We start from the raw sequence: 17,889 nt of genomic DNA, 5'->3' as shown, positions 1-17,889 counted from the left end.
GGTGTAGGAGATGGTATATTTCAGCAGTCCAGCGGCGGTCATACCATACGCATCCCCTATAAATTGACTTAGGTTGAAGTTACATAAATAGGTATTAAATGTTTAAATGCACTAGCCGTAGATAACTTTACAACTGATTTGCAGGACCAACATGCTGCGTTCGGCGATCATGTCATCGACCCTGGCCAAGGGCCTTCAAAGGATGGCCCAGGGCAACTCGAATGCACTGTCTGTTGTGCCCGCACTGAATATGGTTTTGGTGCGCCAACAACAAACCCTGCCGCTCGCCGAAACGGCTCAGAACTTGCCCAAGAAGGGATACTCTCCGTTCGGAACCAAGCAGTCCTCCGTCGCGGAATGGTCATTGGCCCGGCTCGATGATCTCCTCAACTGGGGTCGCAAGGGTTCCATTTGGCCCCTGACATTCGGACTGGCCTGCTGTGCCGTCGAAATGATGCACATCGCAGCTCCGCGATACGACATGGATCGCTATGGTGTCGTTTTCCGTGCATCCCCGCGTCAAGCCGATGTCATCATCGTGGCTGGCACTTTGACCAACAAAATGGCACCGGCATTGCGAAAGGTCTACGACCAAATGCCCGAGCCACGTTGGGTCATCTCGATGGGAAGCTGTGCCAACGGCGGTGGCTACTACCATTACTCGTACTCCGTGGTCCGCGGCTGCGACCGGATAATCCCCGTCGACATCTATGTGCCTGGTTGCCCACCCACGGCGGAGGCACTCATGTACGGAGTCTTGCAGCTGCAGAAGAAAGTGAAGCGGATGAAGACCCTCCAGATGTGGTATAGGAAATAAGGCAACGATGGGAGAACTTAAATTTAAAATGTGCAACATAAAACGACATACATTTTTATGAACAGAAGTCATATTAAATATTGTTCTGTTAACGTTCAGTTGTTGTATATATCGTTTTTGGATCAAAAGGATAATACAAATAAATGGCTTTCGATACAAAAAAGGATTTTTCGAGCTGTGATTCTATATCTCAACAGCTGGCTTGAATACAAGATTGGCATTTTAAAAAATCCCCAAAAAAATATGTTTTCTATGAAGTAATTTATTTGAAGTCCTATTTATCTTGTAATCGTATTTTAATCATAAGTTTTGTTTTGAACAAATTCTTTATGGACAAAAACAAAAATAACTCAAATATAATGCATATTTATTTTTGCGGTTTTTGTTTGCATAGACCTGTAAAACAATTTTAACGTTACCAACCAGGAAAACAGTTTTTTTTTTTAATTGAATCTTTTTTAATAAGTTTAACTTTTTAAAAGGTAGTTGGGAATGGTTTGGCCTAAGTTGGGTATCGAAAGTTTTAAATTTTTATCTATTTTGCTCCACAATTTTCTGAAAGAATATTATAAAAATTAGATATTTAGAAATCATGGATGGATTGAAGATAGAGAAACACTATGATAAATGAATTTTGTTTTTGTATGTCGGTTCTAAGTAATTGAGTTTTGGATTTGAGAAACGCATCGATAATTATAATCAACTTTTGCTGTTCCAACTTTTAAGTTTAACTGGTTTGAACAAGTTTTCTATAACATTTTTTCTTTACAAACTTTCTTCCGTCTCTTTCTTTTTGTGCATCTCTTTCTATTGTTGGTCGAAAACTATTTGCCATGGAATCTAAGGGACAAATGATCCAATATGCGCCGGTGCAATAAAACACACAGACTTCGACAATTAAATGATTTCATATAATTAACATATGCATAATAATTGGACTAGCAATTTACTAATCTAGTGAATTCTGTCCCACGCTGTTGTCCTCCATTTCGGTGCTGGAAATGCTCGGCGACAGTGTCGTGGACCTCGAGCAAGCAATGCCATCGAGGTTATAGTACTGCACTATTCGAGCTGGTGGTCGATTGGATATGACCTCAGCTATTTGATTCACAACCCATTTGGCCAATTTGATGACGGCAACGTGTGCCACGAATTGCAGGATCATTGCTCCAAATCCCTTGTACAGACCACAAACTCCCTCCGAAACAATTGTGGTTTGGTAGCAATCGACGACGCCTTGGTAGTTTGTCAGGATGGGGACCACGTCATAGCCATTGTCGAGGTTGTCGATTATAGTTCGTGTGCCCTGCAGTTGCAGGCGATGCAGAATTGTTTCGAACGGAAAGAAGATGGCCTCAGTGGTCAGTATGGCGATGAGGTTTGCATACACTTCCGCATTCTGATGCTCCAGCGAACTATCGTGGAACTTTCCGCCCTGGCTGTCCTGGGACTGATTCGTTATTCGCCGCCGCATGATGCGAGATGAGACGCCGCGTATGACCAAGTTGAAGAGATACTTGGTGATGCCGAAGGAGACACTTGGGCCGATTAACGCCCATGCAGGCAGCATTCGTCCTTTTTGCGGTGAACTCCAGTATAAGAGCCGCAGGCTTCCCTCCCGAAAGACGTCGAAAAGTCCGGGTTTTTCGCTGGCTATGTCGCTCTGCACAGTCTCAACGAGGGAAGCGGCATGAAAGGGCACCACCAGCCCAATGCTTATGCTTTAAACGAATCAAGAGTTAGGGTATAGTGATAACGGGCGAAAACGGCAATACCAAATACCATTTAAGGAGTATGTGCTGTCCAAAGCGCTTCAATGTGGTTCGGCTGTCCACCTCCTTGGGCCAGCTGGTGCATTTCGAGATGAAGTCGTCTATGGCCAGGGTCATGCCGCGCACCAGGAGGCAGCTGCCCACGCCCTTCCACAGCGTGGTCAGTCCCTGCCGACGGTGCAGATGGACGATGCTGGGCAGAAGTGTGAAGGGATGCAGATGGTAGCGTCTGGAGGCATTGTAGACCTGGCATTGCCGACGCAGTACTATGAACGGATGGCTTAACAGGTTTTCGGTGACCAGGGAAACCCACTGAACGCCCACGACCAGGTACTTCCGAACCGATGTATCTGTAAGTTTGATATATTTGCGTATAAGGCTTGGTGACACCTCCAACCTTCGACCTCACCATCTTCTTGAGCATCCGAGTATTTGTCCAGCACTTTGTGCTTTCCCAACGGCAGCGATAGGGCGGCATGCTCTGGGTTAACATATTGGATTCTGGTAATGGCATCTTGGTCGGCATTGATATTCTCCACCATCGACTTCTCGCGGCGATCAACGCTGATTCAATGGATTGGTCATAGGGGAATTTATATAATTTAACTAATGGATGCAGCACTTGGGTTTGGTTGCTACCAACCTGCTTCCCAGGTGTTTGCTGGGGCTATAGGTCGTGGGCAAGTCCCTAGATCCCGGATGTTCCTTCTCAGGGTGCTGCTCGTCGTGCAGTCCACGCTCCGTTTGGAATCTATAAATGGATGTTATTTATTAGAATGCTATTATTATGTATTAGGTCACATACGTACTTTAAGCTAGAGTAGTTATTTATGCCCGCCATAACTATGTTTGCGTCCGCTTTTGTAGTTACGGGGAATCGTTATCTATATTATTATTATAATTATTTTCAGGTAGGGTTGAGAAGTGTTTTAAACATATCTAATTGTTTTGAAGTAAATGGCAATATGAGAAATAATAAATCGAAAGAGTTCATAAGGCATTATCGATAAGAAATAATCTACAATGGCCTTATACCGTATTCCCACCGAGACGCATTTATTGCAAATTAAGCTTTTGACGTGCTAAATGTTACTATTCCGAAAATCAACTCTTCACTATTAAAAGGAACAGTAATCTTTGCGTATCATAATTAAATAGACAAACGATTTACTAACCACTATTTTACGAAAAGAAAAAAAATAAAAGAAAAAAATGTTTTTAAATGTTACGATAAATCTACTTTCAAATAGGTGTAAGATATTATTGAAATGCTTATGTGAGTTTATATACCGCATTTCATTGAATTAAAATAAATAAACATAAATATAGTTAAAAAAAAGGCAAACACCATAAGCTTGAGTTTAAAGTCCATAAAAAATGAAACTAAAAGGTCACCAAAAATCACAAATAATTAAAAAAAATATATATATATATTTACATCTGTCCAATGAATTTACGAGCATCAGAATCATCAAGATCAAACCATTTCCAAACCTTTATTGTTTAAAGATTGTTCATAATGTTTTTCCGTGCGAACAGCATCCAACTAGTCCGCCATCACACAGACAGATTCGAACATTTTTATGCCCTTGCAGAGGGTATTATAATTTTACAGTTAAGGAGACATCTCCGACCCTGTGAAGTATATATTCTTGATCAGTCCGTCCATCTAGAAGCAAACTAGTCTCTCAGTATTTAAGCAATCTGCAAAAAACTTTCCCAAAAGATGTCTTTCTGTTGCAGGTAGTACATAAGTCGAAACGAGCCGGATCAAAGACTATAGCTATCATAAATAAAAAAAATTTTAAACCTTTGCTGTTTTGTAATTTTTTTTTATTAGTTCTTAGAGATAAAGTAATGGTTAAATATTTTAGAATTACGGTTTAAATTTCATTAAAATCGAACGACTATATCATAGAGCTTCCAAGGATCAATTGGACATAGTAATAATTTGATAGTTCAGATTTTCGATTTTACAATTAACCTGACATTTTAAAGAATGCGTCGTCGCATTTGACAAATATATTAAATCTTTAAATACACTTTTAAATTGAAAAAAGCAATTTTGTACTTAATTACCATGTGTTGGATTGATCATTTTAATATTGAAATAATACGTATATAAACCTATTTAAGCAAGGCCTAAATAGACCATTTGTCCGATAAACGATAATATTCAATTCCTGCAGTGTGCGCAGTGGCTCATATGCCAAGGATAATGAAAAAATACTAAGTTTAGGGCAAAACGCCAGTGGAGTGGAGTGTAAATATGTCCTTTGGATACCGGATTTGTTTTTTATAGGGCTTTTTTGATAATTATAGAATAGGACGTTTGTTTTTGGTGATAGGGGTTTTTTCTACATTCAACATGAAATTACCCCAAAATATAGCGAAAAATAAATAACGAATGCGAGGACTTGCACCCCCATAACTTCTTAAGGTGAGTTGTTTTTAGGTGAAACTATAGTAATAGTAATGGTAATAGTGCTTAGAAATTTTATATAGAGTTCCTGTTCGGTGGTTTTGGTGGTTGAAAGAGACCCCTTTCGGGCTGCGCAGAAATGTCAACTCGGTGCAATATCCTGTTGCCAACCAGATAATTGGCCAGCAACGGTCCTCCTTCCGAGCATGCTCCGTATACATATATACCGATGACTCAGTAGGTATTTGTATTTTCGTTTTTAGGTCAAACTGCATCCGATTATTCTGCCATTTACTCTGCTGTCGGCAGCATTTCCTAAGGAATAATATGGAAAATTATGATTGTCAAATGGGAAAAATATAATAATATATGTAAATATATTGAGCGACATTTCGAGTACGGATAACTCCAAAGAACCAAAGGCGGCGGCTCAAACTACATAGTTTCGACGGTTAGTGAAATAAAAGAAGAGTTCCCAATAGAATGACGACAACCAGTATGTGCAAGAGGCTATCCTCGGAAGCAGCATCCACTGGAATAGCCACAGCGGTCTCAGCAGCAAAGCCTCCAGAACACCCATCCCAATCCCAGGGCACATCGGTTATTTGCGAAGAAGTATTTGACGATGCCTGTTTTCCTTCATCAGAGGGTGAGTTTTCCGGAACGACTCCCACCCGTTCCCATTTTTCAATGTGTTAATAATAACCCTTTTAAGGAAAAATTAATGTTTAAGAAAAAATTATCTTATTTGGTTTTTATTAATTTTAAACTAGAATTTCCGAAGACAAAATACTTGGTGTATTTAATCGAATTTTAGAGGGTGTAACAATTTTAGTCAGACTTTTCAGTGAACAAATATACAAAAGTATGTGGGAGAGATTTCCCAAAAAAAATTGTTTTGCTAATCTTATTACGGTTTAAAGACCATGGTTTAAAGAAGTAACAAAAACATCCACTTCAAGTGGTCAGCCCAAGCTCTCAACTTAAAATATAGTAAGCAAACGTAGATAACTTTTCGGAGACAAACCCTTTTCTACAAAGAAAAAAACAATGCTTCAAATGGTGTTGTATAAAAGTGACAAGTTAGAAATAAAATGCAACAATATGCTTTTTGCCAATACAGCACTTTCCAAAGAAGAGGAAATATAATTGTGTATGTGACTTACTCAGCAAAATCACTTTTTTTTTTTACCAGCTAGAACCTGTTGGGAATTACAGCGTCACAGAGCTTAAGAAATGTAATACTATTGTCAAGGCATACTGATTTTGTCACCATCGAATTTCTGGCAATATCTTTGATATAAATTTGTATTTGAATATTGAAATACGGCTTGATTTTCAAGCTTGTTCCCCCGAACTGGTTTTTGGAGGCTTGCTGCTGTGTTATTGAAGTTATATTTATTTATTCCTTTTAGAAATTAACGAATACGCGTCTCTGCTTGGAATCGATCATCATCGCGAACAACATTTGCTGTATCTCGCCAAGGAAGGATTGATGGCCGCATTGCCATTGGATTGGAAAATATGGTGAGCTGATAATTTTGTTTAAAAAACGATTTCTTAGCATGATACTATTTGTATTTGTATTTCCTGACAGCTACTCTGAGGAAAAAAATGGTCACTACTATCACAACACGCGCACCAAGGAGTCGCAATGGGATCATCCCCTCGACGCCATATACCGCGATTTGGTCAATCAGGCGCGTGAAAGGGGATTGGAACCCACGGCGGTGGGGGAAACCATGCCAGTCGTTGACACTTCCGACGATCTGTCGCAGTTGGACTCCGGAATACGCAGTATGCAGGGCATCGAGGATACGCCCTCCTCGCCCGCCCCCTTGCCCCTGAACAATTTGAGGAAGTGGTCGATGGCCAATAAGGCCGGCTTTTTGGGCCCAAGTATATTGAGCGCAGGTAAAAATCGATTTTTGGACTCTGGCCCCAAGGATTTCGGACGTTTCTATCAGCTGGGTTGTGATGTAACCAGGACCAAGCCTCAAATCGCGAACAAGCAGCCTCCGAGCAGTACGCAATGGAACGGAAAGCCTGAGAGCACTGAGGAACACGACATTTCGCTGGCAGAGCAGCGCAAAGGCGTTGGTGGTAAGGTGTCGAACACCATATCGATGCTGCAGAAGGCCCACCGCCAGTCGGATGGCGATGGGTACACCTCGCCCTCGGGTGTCAAGGGCATTCTGCGCGACTCCAGCATAACCGACATAAGCCGAAGACTGGATCGTCTCGAGCCAACGTTCGAGGCGGAGGACAAAAAGAGTGTGCGATTCAACCTCGATCAGGGGCAGATTGTGAGGAGATCCCCGGAGGAAACCGCATCTGCATCGAAGCCTCAGGCCCTTAAGCCTCACGAGAACTCAGTGGATGACGACGAGGACGACGTTCAGGTGGTAATCGAGGACGATGTCGATGTCGATGGCAAGGAGCAGGCTGCTGACCCAGTGGCAGAGGACTATCTACTTTGGAACGAGCAGGGTGGCGTGTACAACCTGAATCCCTTTTTGTTGGACTCAAGCCCATCAGTGCCCGGAGAACCGGCCAGCAGGACGAACGAAAGTGAGGTGCCCAAACTGTTTTACGACGACACGGACTCCGACTCGAAGGGCAGCTCGGTGCGCAGCTTTATCATCAACAAGTCGGAGCAGGAGTCGCAGTCCCTGCTGGCGGGCAACAGTGCCTGTGCCTTCGACTTGGAGGAGCTCGGCCGAAAGCACAGCTACGAACTGGAGCAGCTGCAGCTGAAGTCTGCGATGTCGGCCAACTCGGATGGCGGCGGCCAGGTGGATGAGGCTCAACTGCAGAAGGACTGCGACACCGTGAGGCGGGAGCACGAGGCCAAGCTGAAGCGATTCCGGCACGAGTACGATCTGCGTCTGACCTCGCACCAGCACAAGCTGGAGGAGGCCTTTGAGCTGCAGATCGACAAGTATCGCGCCCAGCTGGAGCGCCAGCTGCAGAGCAAGCGCAGTCTGGTGGTCAGCGAGCACAAGGCGCGGATTGACACCCTGCAAAGCAACCACGACGAAATCCTCCGCGAGCTGGAGCGCGAGCTGCACAACGAGGAGCAAATCGTACGGCGGGAGCAGGCCGCCCGGCTGGCCCAGCTCCGCGAGAAGTTGGCCAGGGAGCTGGACGCGGAGAAGCAGCGATTGCGGGAGAAGGGCGAGGAAAGACTGTACGAGAAGGTGCGTGGCGAGAAGCGCCTGCTGGAGGACAAGTACCGCTGCCTCAAGGAGAAGTATGTGCGCCTCAAGACGGACGTCAAGCTGTCCCTCGAGCGACGCAACCGTCGACGGGAGGCCCAGGTGCTGCCCCAGCACAGCCAGCACAGTCAGCACAGTCAGCACAGTCAGCACACGAACAATAGCAGCAAGTCGAACACCGAGATGGAGCGCTCCATCTACTACAAGGCGCCGGCGCAATCGGGGAACAGCGAAAACCGCTCACTCAGCTACTCGGATCAGGCCATTGCCGGCGAGGTGATGGTGAAGGTGAAGCCACCGTTGCCCCACAAGGGTAACCACCTGGCCAAGACGTATCACTCATCGTGCATCAGGCAGTTGCAGTTGCAGCTGCAGGACGACAACACCTCCATTAGTCAGTCCGACACGACGCTGTCGAACACCTACAACAACGGCCGCTACGGACCATCACCGTTCCTCAAGACGGCCAAGTCGGCCAAGTCGGCGCGTAGCGACAATGGCAACTCAGACAGGGAACTGGCTGAGGCGGCGACGGCGGCTCTGGAGAAGAATAACAATAGTAGCCAGGCGAAGGAGACGGGCAGGATTGGGTTTTCGCGCACCAAGTCGGCGTCGACGTCACGTCTCAACTCGGATACGGGATACAAGGGGGAGCGAGCCTGCACTCCGGTGGAGAGCCTGCGACACCAGCTGCAGACGCTGGAGGCTCTGGAGGATCAGTTTCCCGAGAACACGCTGGAGGCGCCCTACCATCTGCGCTACCCGTTCACGGACATCTCCATTAAGCCGAATGGCGTGGGCTCCGAGCTGGAGTTCTTCAAGCATCGCATCCATCTCGAACGGGACTCGGTGCGTCGGGCCAAGGAGTCGCTGAGGACACAGCGCACCAACTTCCGGCTGAGGCAGCGCGAGATTGGCCAGCAGCGGAAGAGCACGGCGCTGTCGCCGCCGAAGCACTCCATCGATCAGCTCATCCAGGAGGAGAAGGAACTGACCGAGATGGAGGTGAATCTGCATCGCACTCGCTCCTTGCTGGGCGAGAAGATCATCCGGCTGAGGCATCTGGAGCAGAGCCTGCTGCGCATCTACGAAAAGGAGAAGTCCATTCTCGACCTGGGCGCCATGGATGATGCGGCCACGCTCAGCGATCTCTCGTCACACTCCAGTTCCGGCTTCAGCAGCACCGAACTGGCCAGTGCGGCGGACTTCCACAAGAAGAAGGAGTACTACCAGCAGGAGTCGAACGAGTGCATCGAGAACCTGGAGATCCTCAATGCCGAGATCCGCGAAATCCTCGACATATTTGGCCAGAAGCAGCACGAGTCCTCATCGGGTGGGGGTGCGGGTGTGGGTGCGGGTGCGGGCATGCCCATGCTGTCGCCACGGGATCTGGGCTGGTCGCATGTGCTCAAGCATCAGCACTCCGCTGGATCTGTCCAGCATCAGACCAACAGTGCCGCACCGGCGCACTACTCCATGGCGGATGAGCTTGATGGTGGCAATGGCTTGGGTGGGGCACATGCCGTGCACATGCCCCACTCGATACCCACGCTGGCGGATCGCTTGGAGACCTACCGCCAGTTGGCCGCCGGCCGGATGCAGAGCTCCATGGGTGCGGCCATCCTCACGGCCAACACCATCGTGTCGCAGAGTCCGCGTGCCGTGAACTACACCACCTGTTTGGTGGAGCGGACTCGGGATCTGCGCAACTGGCTGCGCCAGGCCAAGAACGAGCACGACTTCCTGGTGGGCATGGGCGTTCAGCACGGACAGCACGGACAGCAAGGACAGCAAGGACTTCAAGGACAGGGTGGACAGGGTGGACAGGGCGGACAGACGTCGGTGGCCGGATTCGGAGAGCCTGGCCAGCCGCTGGTGGCCAGTGGTAGTGGTAGTGGTAGTGCCAGCGCCAGCGCCAGTGCATCCACCACAATCAACTCTTCTACCGCAACTGCAGGCAGTTCCGCTCGCGGAAAACACGATATCTAAATCTTAAAGCAAAGCATGGGGTAGTACATACATACTTTAATTCATAAATACTCATAGTTACTATTTGTGATCTTTTGTTTGTCTGGTAAAACTTAATTAAAACTAAGAAAATCACTTTCCAGTCTTTGCATTGGCTTTATATGGCGAAATAAGAGGATTGTTGTCTGCTCGACTTTTCTAATTTACAATATGTACATATATATTATTGCTCATTTGAAACTGCAGGATTCCCTTCAAACTATACTACAAAATTAAGAGGTTTGTCTTCTTGTTGACTTTTCTAATTTACATATACATATTTCTTTTAAGTGAGTGTACATAATTTAAAGGTAAAAAATTAAAGCAAAAATCATCTTAAGCTCTTGACGTTCTGACATTTCGATTTTACAAATTCTAATTCGAACCCAAATAAATATCAAACAAAAACACCTCTTAACGAGGTAAAAAAAAGTCATGACGATCGCACCTTTAACATATAAGATATCTGATATCAAATTTGGTGACGAAAAATGAATAAGCTTTTGACTAAATCAGTACACTTTTTAAATGTTTCCATTCAGACCGCATCATCCAGGTACATACATATATCATATATTTAGCATGTTGAGGGTGCGATCGTCACGACTTGTTTTACCTCGTTAAGAGGTGTTTTTGTTTGAAATATAATCAAAATTCCCAAATTATTATTATGATTTGAAAAAAAAATTGTTTAACTATACTTCAGTACATTTTATTTTAAACAAGAAAGAAAGCAAACTTCGGCAGCTATATGATATAGTCGTTAATTATTTCAGAATTACGGTTTAAATTTCATCAAAATCGGACGACTATATCACATAGCTCCCATAGAAATAATAAAAATATATAAAATAACTATCTAAAAATTGAGCTGCAAATCATCATAGCTTCAATGTTTTTCAACATATACGCAAGTAAACCATAATTTTAATGTTTTCAAAAGTATTTAATTCTTGCAAAAGCTGCAAAGGTATAGAAACTTCGGCTTGCCGAAGTTTGCTTTCTTTCTTGTTAATGCTATTATTTGTTTAATTTATAAATAAGCGCATTACTTTTTATAACAAGCCTATTAAAACAGTTCGTTACATTAAGAAAAGAAAGAAAATGGGAATTACATTTTTGGCCGATTCTCATTTTGAGAAAAAAATTGTTAAAAAAGTAACTTATGTACCCATTTTGAGCTTTTTTGATCATGAACGTTTTTACTCAAACTGAAAATTCTGATCTTGGATTTTTATACTTTTGCAGAGGGTATTATAATTTCAGTCAGAAATTTGCAACGCAATGAAGGAGATATTCCCGACAAAACTAGTCCCTCAGTTTTAAAGCTTTCCAAAAGTTGTCTTTCTATTGTAGCCAGATCGGACGACTACAACATAAAGCTCCCATAGGAACAATAAAAATATAAAGAAACAAAAAATTTTTTTTTTAATTTAATTTTTCTATTTTGTAATTTAGTTTTAAATTATTTTTGACTTATTCATAATTTGACAGTTCAGAATTACGAAACATAAATATATATTATAAATACCTATACACTAACGACTTTTAGAAACATTAATGTAAATGTAAAGTCACAGATTTTTTTAAAAAGGCTATACAAAAACTACTAAATTCGTAATTTAAAATACTCCAATCTTTGTTGATCAATGAAAAAATAGTTTTTGTGAAAGCGGCATATAATTTGGAGAATTTCCATTCCTGACCTACTTACTCACATTAATTGAAAAGTTGAGAAAAGTTTTCAAATCAGCATATTTGTATAAAATAAAATTATCGGTCACTAAGTGTTTGTCTTACAACTTGATTAAAGTGTCGTTGTTCCGTATTTATTTAGTTGTGTTTTTTTTCGTCATCGAAGTAAACTGACCGCAATAATGTGAAATAGCTCATCGACGTACTTAATATCTGAGAAAAGATTTGGTTTACTGCATTTGCGCTTTCTTTAAGAGGATTACATACCGCCGTAAAACTTTGCAAGGACAATGTGGAGAATTTGAACGCCGTTATCCTCACGGGCTGTTGGCTGCAGAGTATCATGAACCACAAATGATTCCGGATATTCTTGCTGTTCGATTTATCGGAACCTGGCTTAAATTGGCCTGAGATTTCCCATTGGCATCCATATAGAATTTGTGCCGTCAATGTGGACTGTGTGTTAAAAAAAATATACATATCATACAATGTCTGCGTTTAAATTGGTTACATAACATATTTTTACCTGCTTTATTAATGCGTCTCCATTCTCGCAGAGTACGTACAGTTGCGAAATGGCCGAGGATATATAAATTATAAACTTTACATAATCCCCAATGAACATATTTTTACCCTACATGGGAAAATGAAGAAATAAAACAAATTAAATACTTGGAACCTTAACAACGTATATGTCATAGTCCCCGATGAACAATGATTTGATTTAGGGCGGATCGGTAGTATATCAATATTTCCTATATTTCTAATATATTATGTATACGTACAGTGATAATTTGAAAGCCAACCATGCAAATAAGAACCGATGAAATCATAAGATTGACCAATAGAATTGGATTAAAAAAGTCCTCCAAGCGATGAGCGAATCTAATAAGAAAAACAAAGAATATATTTTATTGACAAATATTATTTTTTATTAAGCTGTGAAATATGAATTAATTTTATAAAATATGAAAAAACCCTTTAAGATAATCTAATTACCCGAATTTTTAAATTTGTTTACTACAATAAAAAGAATGGTTTTAAAACTGCTAGGATGCTTAGGTCTTTTTTTTAAATTTTCTTTGAACACAGTGCATATTATTATGTATTGAAGGTGTATTTCAAGCTAAAAAAAAAAAGGATATGTTAGCGTTTAATTTTCCAAGCGCCTAGAGCAAGATAAAACCATTTCAACTTTTTCCGGTTAAAAAGGGAAAGTGACAAAACGGAATATTGGGTAATTACCAACCTGATAATATTGTTGTGTTTCTCTACGATTCCTTTGAGCCGTTTCAGCTGCATTTGTTCGTCGTCTTCGTTGGATTCCGTAAACAAATTGTCGATCCGTTCGTGCAGCAATTGAAATTGGCCGCAAGTGTATGTTATGAAGAACCCGAAAAGGGAATCCTCTGCAAACAACGTGGTCACCACGCAAATTCCGGCATACGATGTGAACATGTAGGTGAGCACATAGCCGATCCAGCTCTTGTTGGCATTGTACGGAAACACCATTTTGTAGGGAAATGGCCTGTCCTGAGGGTCCAGTTCGGGGCCAAAAAATAGCTCAACCAAAGGCATTACGCAGTACATGATAATAAGGCAGGACAGCAAAGCAGTCATGATGCTAAACGTGACCATCCGCTTCCGACACTCGGCAGCAATACTGTTCTCTGAACTGCTGCTGAAAAAAAAAACCAATTTAGTCGAGTTTAGTTCTTACCTAATATTTATGCTTTTTACAAAAAAAAAATTAAAGGTAATAATTTGAATAAATACGTCACTAATCCTTGGCATTTTGTGCAAACAAATGATTCCTCCATTTCTAGCCTTGTCATCTTATTAATCTAGTTAAAACAAGACTCGAAATATGAAGAACAGAAAAATGTTTTTTTCTATGGCTGAAAATACAGCTTAGACACATTGAATGGTTTCAACGCAGATTTCGTAAAAACATTGGATGTAACATTAATAACTTTAAAAGCAAAAGTATGTTTCCTTTTTGAATTGACAGTTCCCATAGAATTTATTCGAATTACCAAAATGTTAATCAAGTTTCTCAAAGAGTCTTTAATATTTTGAATACCTCAGTAAATTCACGCTTGCATATAGCTCAATTTAAACTTGATATCCATAATATTTGAACATGTATTGGCTTTCTAACTGAGTTTTACAAAATTACAAAGCGTAGTAATAATAAAATGGTATTCATAACTAAGTTTTTACAAAACTTACTCTGGTATCCAGATTTCGTAAGAAAAATGTTTAATTAAATCTCGGAACTTCCGTTGATTAAGGCGTAAATGAATAAGTCGGACAAAGTTGAGGACTCCCATGAAGGTGGAACAACAGTTTTCAGTGGTGATTATAATATCCGAAAGGTTTTTAATCAGAAAACCGGTTTGATAGCTGATTGTAATGCCAACAGAAGCTATGACGTACCACGCCCATATTATATAGGCAGTGGCAAGATATGAATTGCCCAAAACAGATTCGTCTCTTCGACTCTTTTCTTTTGACGTTGGCGATAAGGGCCAAGAGCCATTCAGTTTGAGCCAAACACACTGAATGGGGAACCGAAGTCCTTTATATTGATGAGAATAAAACATGTCTTTCCGACCAACAAGTAAGTAGTTTCCTTGGTCTTGCAACACTTTTATAGTTGGTCAAGAGGCGAACGGTAACGCACATTAAAAGAGAATTTATTGTGAGCCAAAATTACCCCTTTCAGTAATTTCCATTAATAACACAGTAAATATTTCAGAACTGGTTTGCATACCGGACCCCCACTCACCACCCAAAACCGTTGGCACCACATTATCAACCATTTAGTATACAATTTTAATCAAACGCATTTTCAAGCTAAGAAATTAGTTAGCTCAGGGTCCTGTTGGCTCAATCATGAGAGTTAAGAGTTCATGATTGAATTGCAACATTTTTTGTAATCCATTTGGAATGGATAGTATTGGGAACCAGCTGTACAAACCCGTATTTCTTATGGCTATGCGTCTTAATTTGATCATAATTTAAAAAAACTGTGAATGCCTTTTGATTGGAAATTTTATGACGAACCCAAAGGTGTATGACATTCTTACTTCATTTGGTTTTGACAATAGACAATTTTCGCACAATTTGAAAAACTGAAAAAAAATTTAGCTGTGAATGCCATTTGATTAAAAGTTTTATGACGAATCCAACGGTGTATGACATTCTTCCTTTTATTTTCCCAGGCTTTTGATACAAAAACTGATTTTTTAACGTTGTTTTTGGGTTTCTGGAGAAATAAGAAAATTAAATTGTTCCAAAGAGTCTTTTGATGTAACTTGGCCAAAATAAGACGCATAGCCATAACAGTGACTGTTTTGTACAGCTGTTGACCCATAAAATCCATTCCGATCAATTGACAAAGAATTTATTTTGTTTTGATATAAAAAACGATTTTTTAAAGCCTTTTTAAATGACCAATTTTCGCATTTTTGATAAGGAGTTACATCATAATTTTTTGCCAAATTTCGAAAAACTAAAAATATGTTAACCGTAAATGCTTTTTTTATTGGAAATTTTATGAAGAATCCAATGATGTATGACATTCGGATTTCTGACCATTATTTCCAGGCTTTTCATTCAAAAACTGTTTTTTAACGGTCTTTTTGGTGCCTTCTATGACTAATTGTATCCAGAAATGGCGAGAGTTCCCCCCCCGCATTCGTAGAGTAAAGACGTGTGCTCGCAATTGGCAAAAAACCTCACGCAAGTGATAAACATTTTCGTTGCCTGTGTGCTTATCTTGTACACGAGGTCTATTTTTAGTCACTGCTAGTGCGGTGACGGTTTCTTATCGCGAATCTTGCCAAAAATTAACAAGTGTTAAGCTGTGCTTTGTTTTGCCCCTCGCCCTGCGCACCTGCGCAAGCGAGAGGTTGTCACCAACTTACCTTACAGTCTTCTTAACGTGTGAAGTGAATATCAATTGCATTATACGACATATGAAAGTATAAAGTCAGTTGTTATAATGGAGAAATCATCTGCTCAATCGCGACCTAGAAATGGGTGTGATAAGTTCGAGGAGATGAGAAAAGTAGCTGGTGCAGACCCTGAAGTAATACGCTCCCAGCTCCGTGCCAAAAGTGCTGATTTATCTGCCTTCCTCGCAAGTATGCCTACACAATCAACGATCACCAAATCGATGGTGACAATTAGCAGCAATACCACTACTAGTGTAACCTGCACAATTACCAATGTCCAAGCTAGCGTGGTCTGTACTCCTACATACACCGAAGCTGCAATCGTAGCGTCTAGCATTTACCCAACTATGTCTACTGACAGCAATTTGACAAAATGCCTCTTCCAAGCACAAGATCGTAATGTCCACAGGAAACGCAAAGGTGTGACTCAGTCCCCTTTATCTATCCTCACTCCCCCTCCGATCCGCAAAACTAAGCGGCAGATCACTGTGCCTCCCAATGAGGCGGCCTCTACATCCACTGCCGCGCGTTTGGGGGACAATCGCTATGAGATTTTGGCTGATGAAGCGGAGACTATGGACCAAGACCTGTCGGATGCCGACTCTGACAATGATGACCCGACTGCCCCCCATGTAGTTGGACAACCCGCAAAATCAAACAAGCCGCCAGCTATATGCGTACCGAGTGTAAGCGATCCGCTTTCCTTGGAACAGGCCCTTAATCAGAGCATTGGTTCCTCTAATTATAATATACGTACCTCTAGGTTTGGTGTTTCCAGAATCTATACAACAAACTCCGACGCTTTCCGTGCAGCTGTTAAAACTCTAACAACGCTGAACTGTCAATTCTGGCATCACCAACTTAAGGAAGATAAACCCTATAGAGTAGTGCTTAAAGGCATCCATGCTAATGTTCCCAAATCACAGATTGAACAATCATTTAGTGAGCACGGCTTTGAGGTGCTAAATATATACTGCCCCAAAAAGACAGACTGGAAGAACATACAGGTCAATGAGGAAGATAATGAAAATACAATAAACTACAAAACTAGGCAAAATTTATTCTATATTAACCTAAAACAATGCCCGAACGTTGCAGAGGCCCTAAAAATAACTCAACTTGGCAGATACAGAGTCACTGTTGAACGTGCCTCCCGTAGAAAAGACCTATTACAATGTCAAAGATGCCAAATTTTTGGGCACTCTAAGAACTACTGTCTCCAGGCCCCTATTTGTGGTAAATGTAGTGGTCCTCATATGACCGGCTCAGCACTCTGCACAAGCGACATATGTTTGTGCGTAAACTGTGGAGGTGATCATGCCTCTACAGACAAGGTCTGCCCTGTCAGAGCAGAAAAATATAAGAAACTAAAGCCGAGGCCTAGGCTCCCGATGACTGATAGTCCTGTCACAAACAACCCCACTCAGCGCTCCACTCGTGGATACATATCAGGTGAGGCATTAAGGACCAACATTTCCTATGCTGACATTGTCCGACCCAACATTGTCCAAACAAGAACTAATAAATCTCTGCAGAGTGACGCATGCTCACCCTCTGACTCTAGCCTCAACAACAAATTCGTTGCGCTAGAAAGCTCCATTCGTGCCATCAACTCCAGAATGGACCAACTATTTAAGCTTATACAGGAAACTGTAGAAGCGAACAAAGCTTTCAGAGAACTGGTCCAAGTTCTTATTTCACGGATGCCGAAATGACGCAACCAATCTTAAAAATCGGATTGTGGAACGCTCGGGGATTAATTAGAGGTTCTGAAGAGCTTCGATTATTCCTCAATGCTCATAATATAGATATAATGCTTGCCACAGAAACACACATGCGCGATGGTCAGCGCATCTACCTGCCAGGTTATCTGACTTATCATGCCCTCCACCCCAGTGGTAACTGTAGGGGAGGCTCTGCAGTCATTATAAGATCTTCCTTAAGTCATAGCCCCCTGCCACCTACCTCTAGTAATGACAGGCAGATAGCTAGAGCT

At 42.1% G+C, this 17,889-nt stretch overlaps 4 protein-coding genes across 10 annotated transcripts; 2 read left to right on the top strand and 2 right to left on the bottom strand.

The window, feature by feature from the left end:
- The first annotated feature begins 13 nt into the window (after positions 1-13).
- LOC128264178 (NADH-quinone oxidoreductase subunit B 2) lies at positions 14-983 on the top strand. The gene is made up of 2 exons (XM_052999549.1): positions 14-91; positions 145-983. The coding sequence occupies exon 2, from the start codon at positions 152-154 to the stop codon at positions 815-817; it is 666 nt and encodes a 221-aa protein (XP_052855509.1). The 5' UTR covers positions 14-91; positions 145-151; the 3' UTR covers positions 818-983.
- A 723-nt stretch (positions 984-1,706) lies between these two features.
- LOC128264177 (mitochondrial outer membrane protein SLC25A46) lies at positions 1,707-3,569 on the bottom strand. Its single transcript, XM_052999548.1, has 5 exons — positions 3,399-3,569; positions 3,233-3,340; positions 2,999-3,153; positions 2,600-2,939; positions 1,707-2,538 (listed from the first exon to the last, which is right to left on the bottom strand). Exons 1-5 carry the CDS (start codon positions 3,428-3,430, stop codon positions 1,767-1,769), a joined length of 1,407 nt encoding a protein of 468 aa, XP_052855508.1. The 5' UTR covers positions 3,431-3,569; the 3' UTR covers positions 1,707-1,766.
- A 1,141-nt stretch (positions 3,570-4,710) lies between these two features.
- Positions 4,711-10,332, top strand: LOC128264180 (centrosomal protein of 164 kDa). 2 transcript variants are annotated; one of them, XM_052999551.1, is made up of 4 exons: positions 4,711-5,029; positions 5,275-5,660; positions 6,427-6,538; positions 6,609-10,332. In XM_052999551.1, the coding sequence occupies exons 2-4, from the start codon at positions 5,495-5,497 to the stop codon at positions 10,216-10,218; spliced, it is 3,888 nt and encodes a 1,295-aa protein (XP_052855511.1). In that variant the 5' UTR covers positions 4,711-5,029; positions 5,275-5,494; the 3' UTR covers positions 10,219-10,332. The 2 variants fall into 2 exon arrangements, with proteins under 2 accessions (XP_052855511.1, XP_052855512.1); XM_052999552.1 differs by having other exon boundaries at positions 5,095-5,660.
- Positions 10,333-11,824: 1,492 nt separating this feature from the next.
- Positions 11,825-14,718, bottom strand: LOC128264170 (odorant receptor 13a). Of its 6 annotated transcripts, none has more exons than XM_052999537.1 (6): positions 14,164-14,718; positions 13,181-13,612; positions 12,717-12,816; positions 12,458-12,565; positions 12,199-12,387; positions 11,825-12,144 (listed from the first exon to the last, which is right to left on the bottom strand). In XM_052999537.1, exons 1-6 carry the CDS (start codon positions 14,535-14,537, stop codon positions 12,070-12,072), a joined length of 1,278 nt encoding a protein of 425 aa, XP_052855497.1. In that variant the 5' UTR covers positions 14,538-14,718; the 3' UTR covers positions 11,825-12,069. The 6 variants fall into 6 exon arrangements, with proteins under 6 accessions (XP_052855497.1, XP_052855498.1, XP_052855495.1 ...); XM_052999538.1 differs by having other exon boundaries at positions 13,181-13,609; XM_052999535.1 differs by having other exon boundaries at positions 11,825-12,387.
- Between the last annotated feature and the right edge of the window lie 3,171 nt (positions 14,719-17,889).

The sequence above is a fragment of the Drosophila gunungcola genome, unplaced genomic scaffold (genome assembly GCF_025200985.1).
Source record: "Drosophila gunungcola strain Sukarami unplaced genomic scaffold, Dgunungcola_SK_2 000060F, whole genome shotgun sequence".
In the NCBI taxonomy this organism is placed as follows: domain Eukaryota; kingdom Metazoa; phylum Arthropoda; class Insecta; order Diptera; family Drosophilidae; genus Drosophila; species Drosophila gunungcola.
The sequence above is the reverse complement of the archived record's forward strand: the minus strand, read 5'-3'. Positions and strand labels throughout refer to the sequence as shown.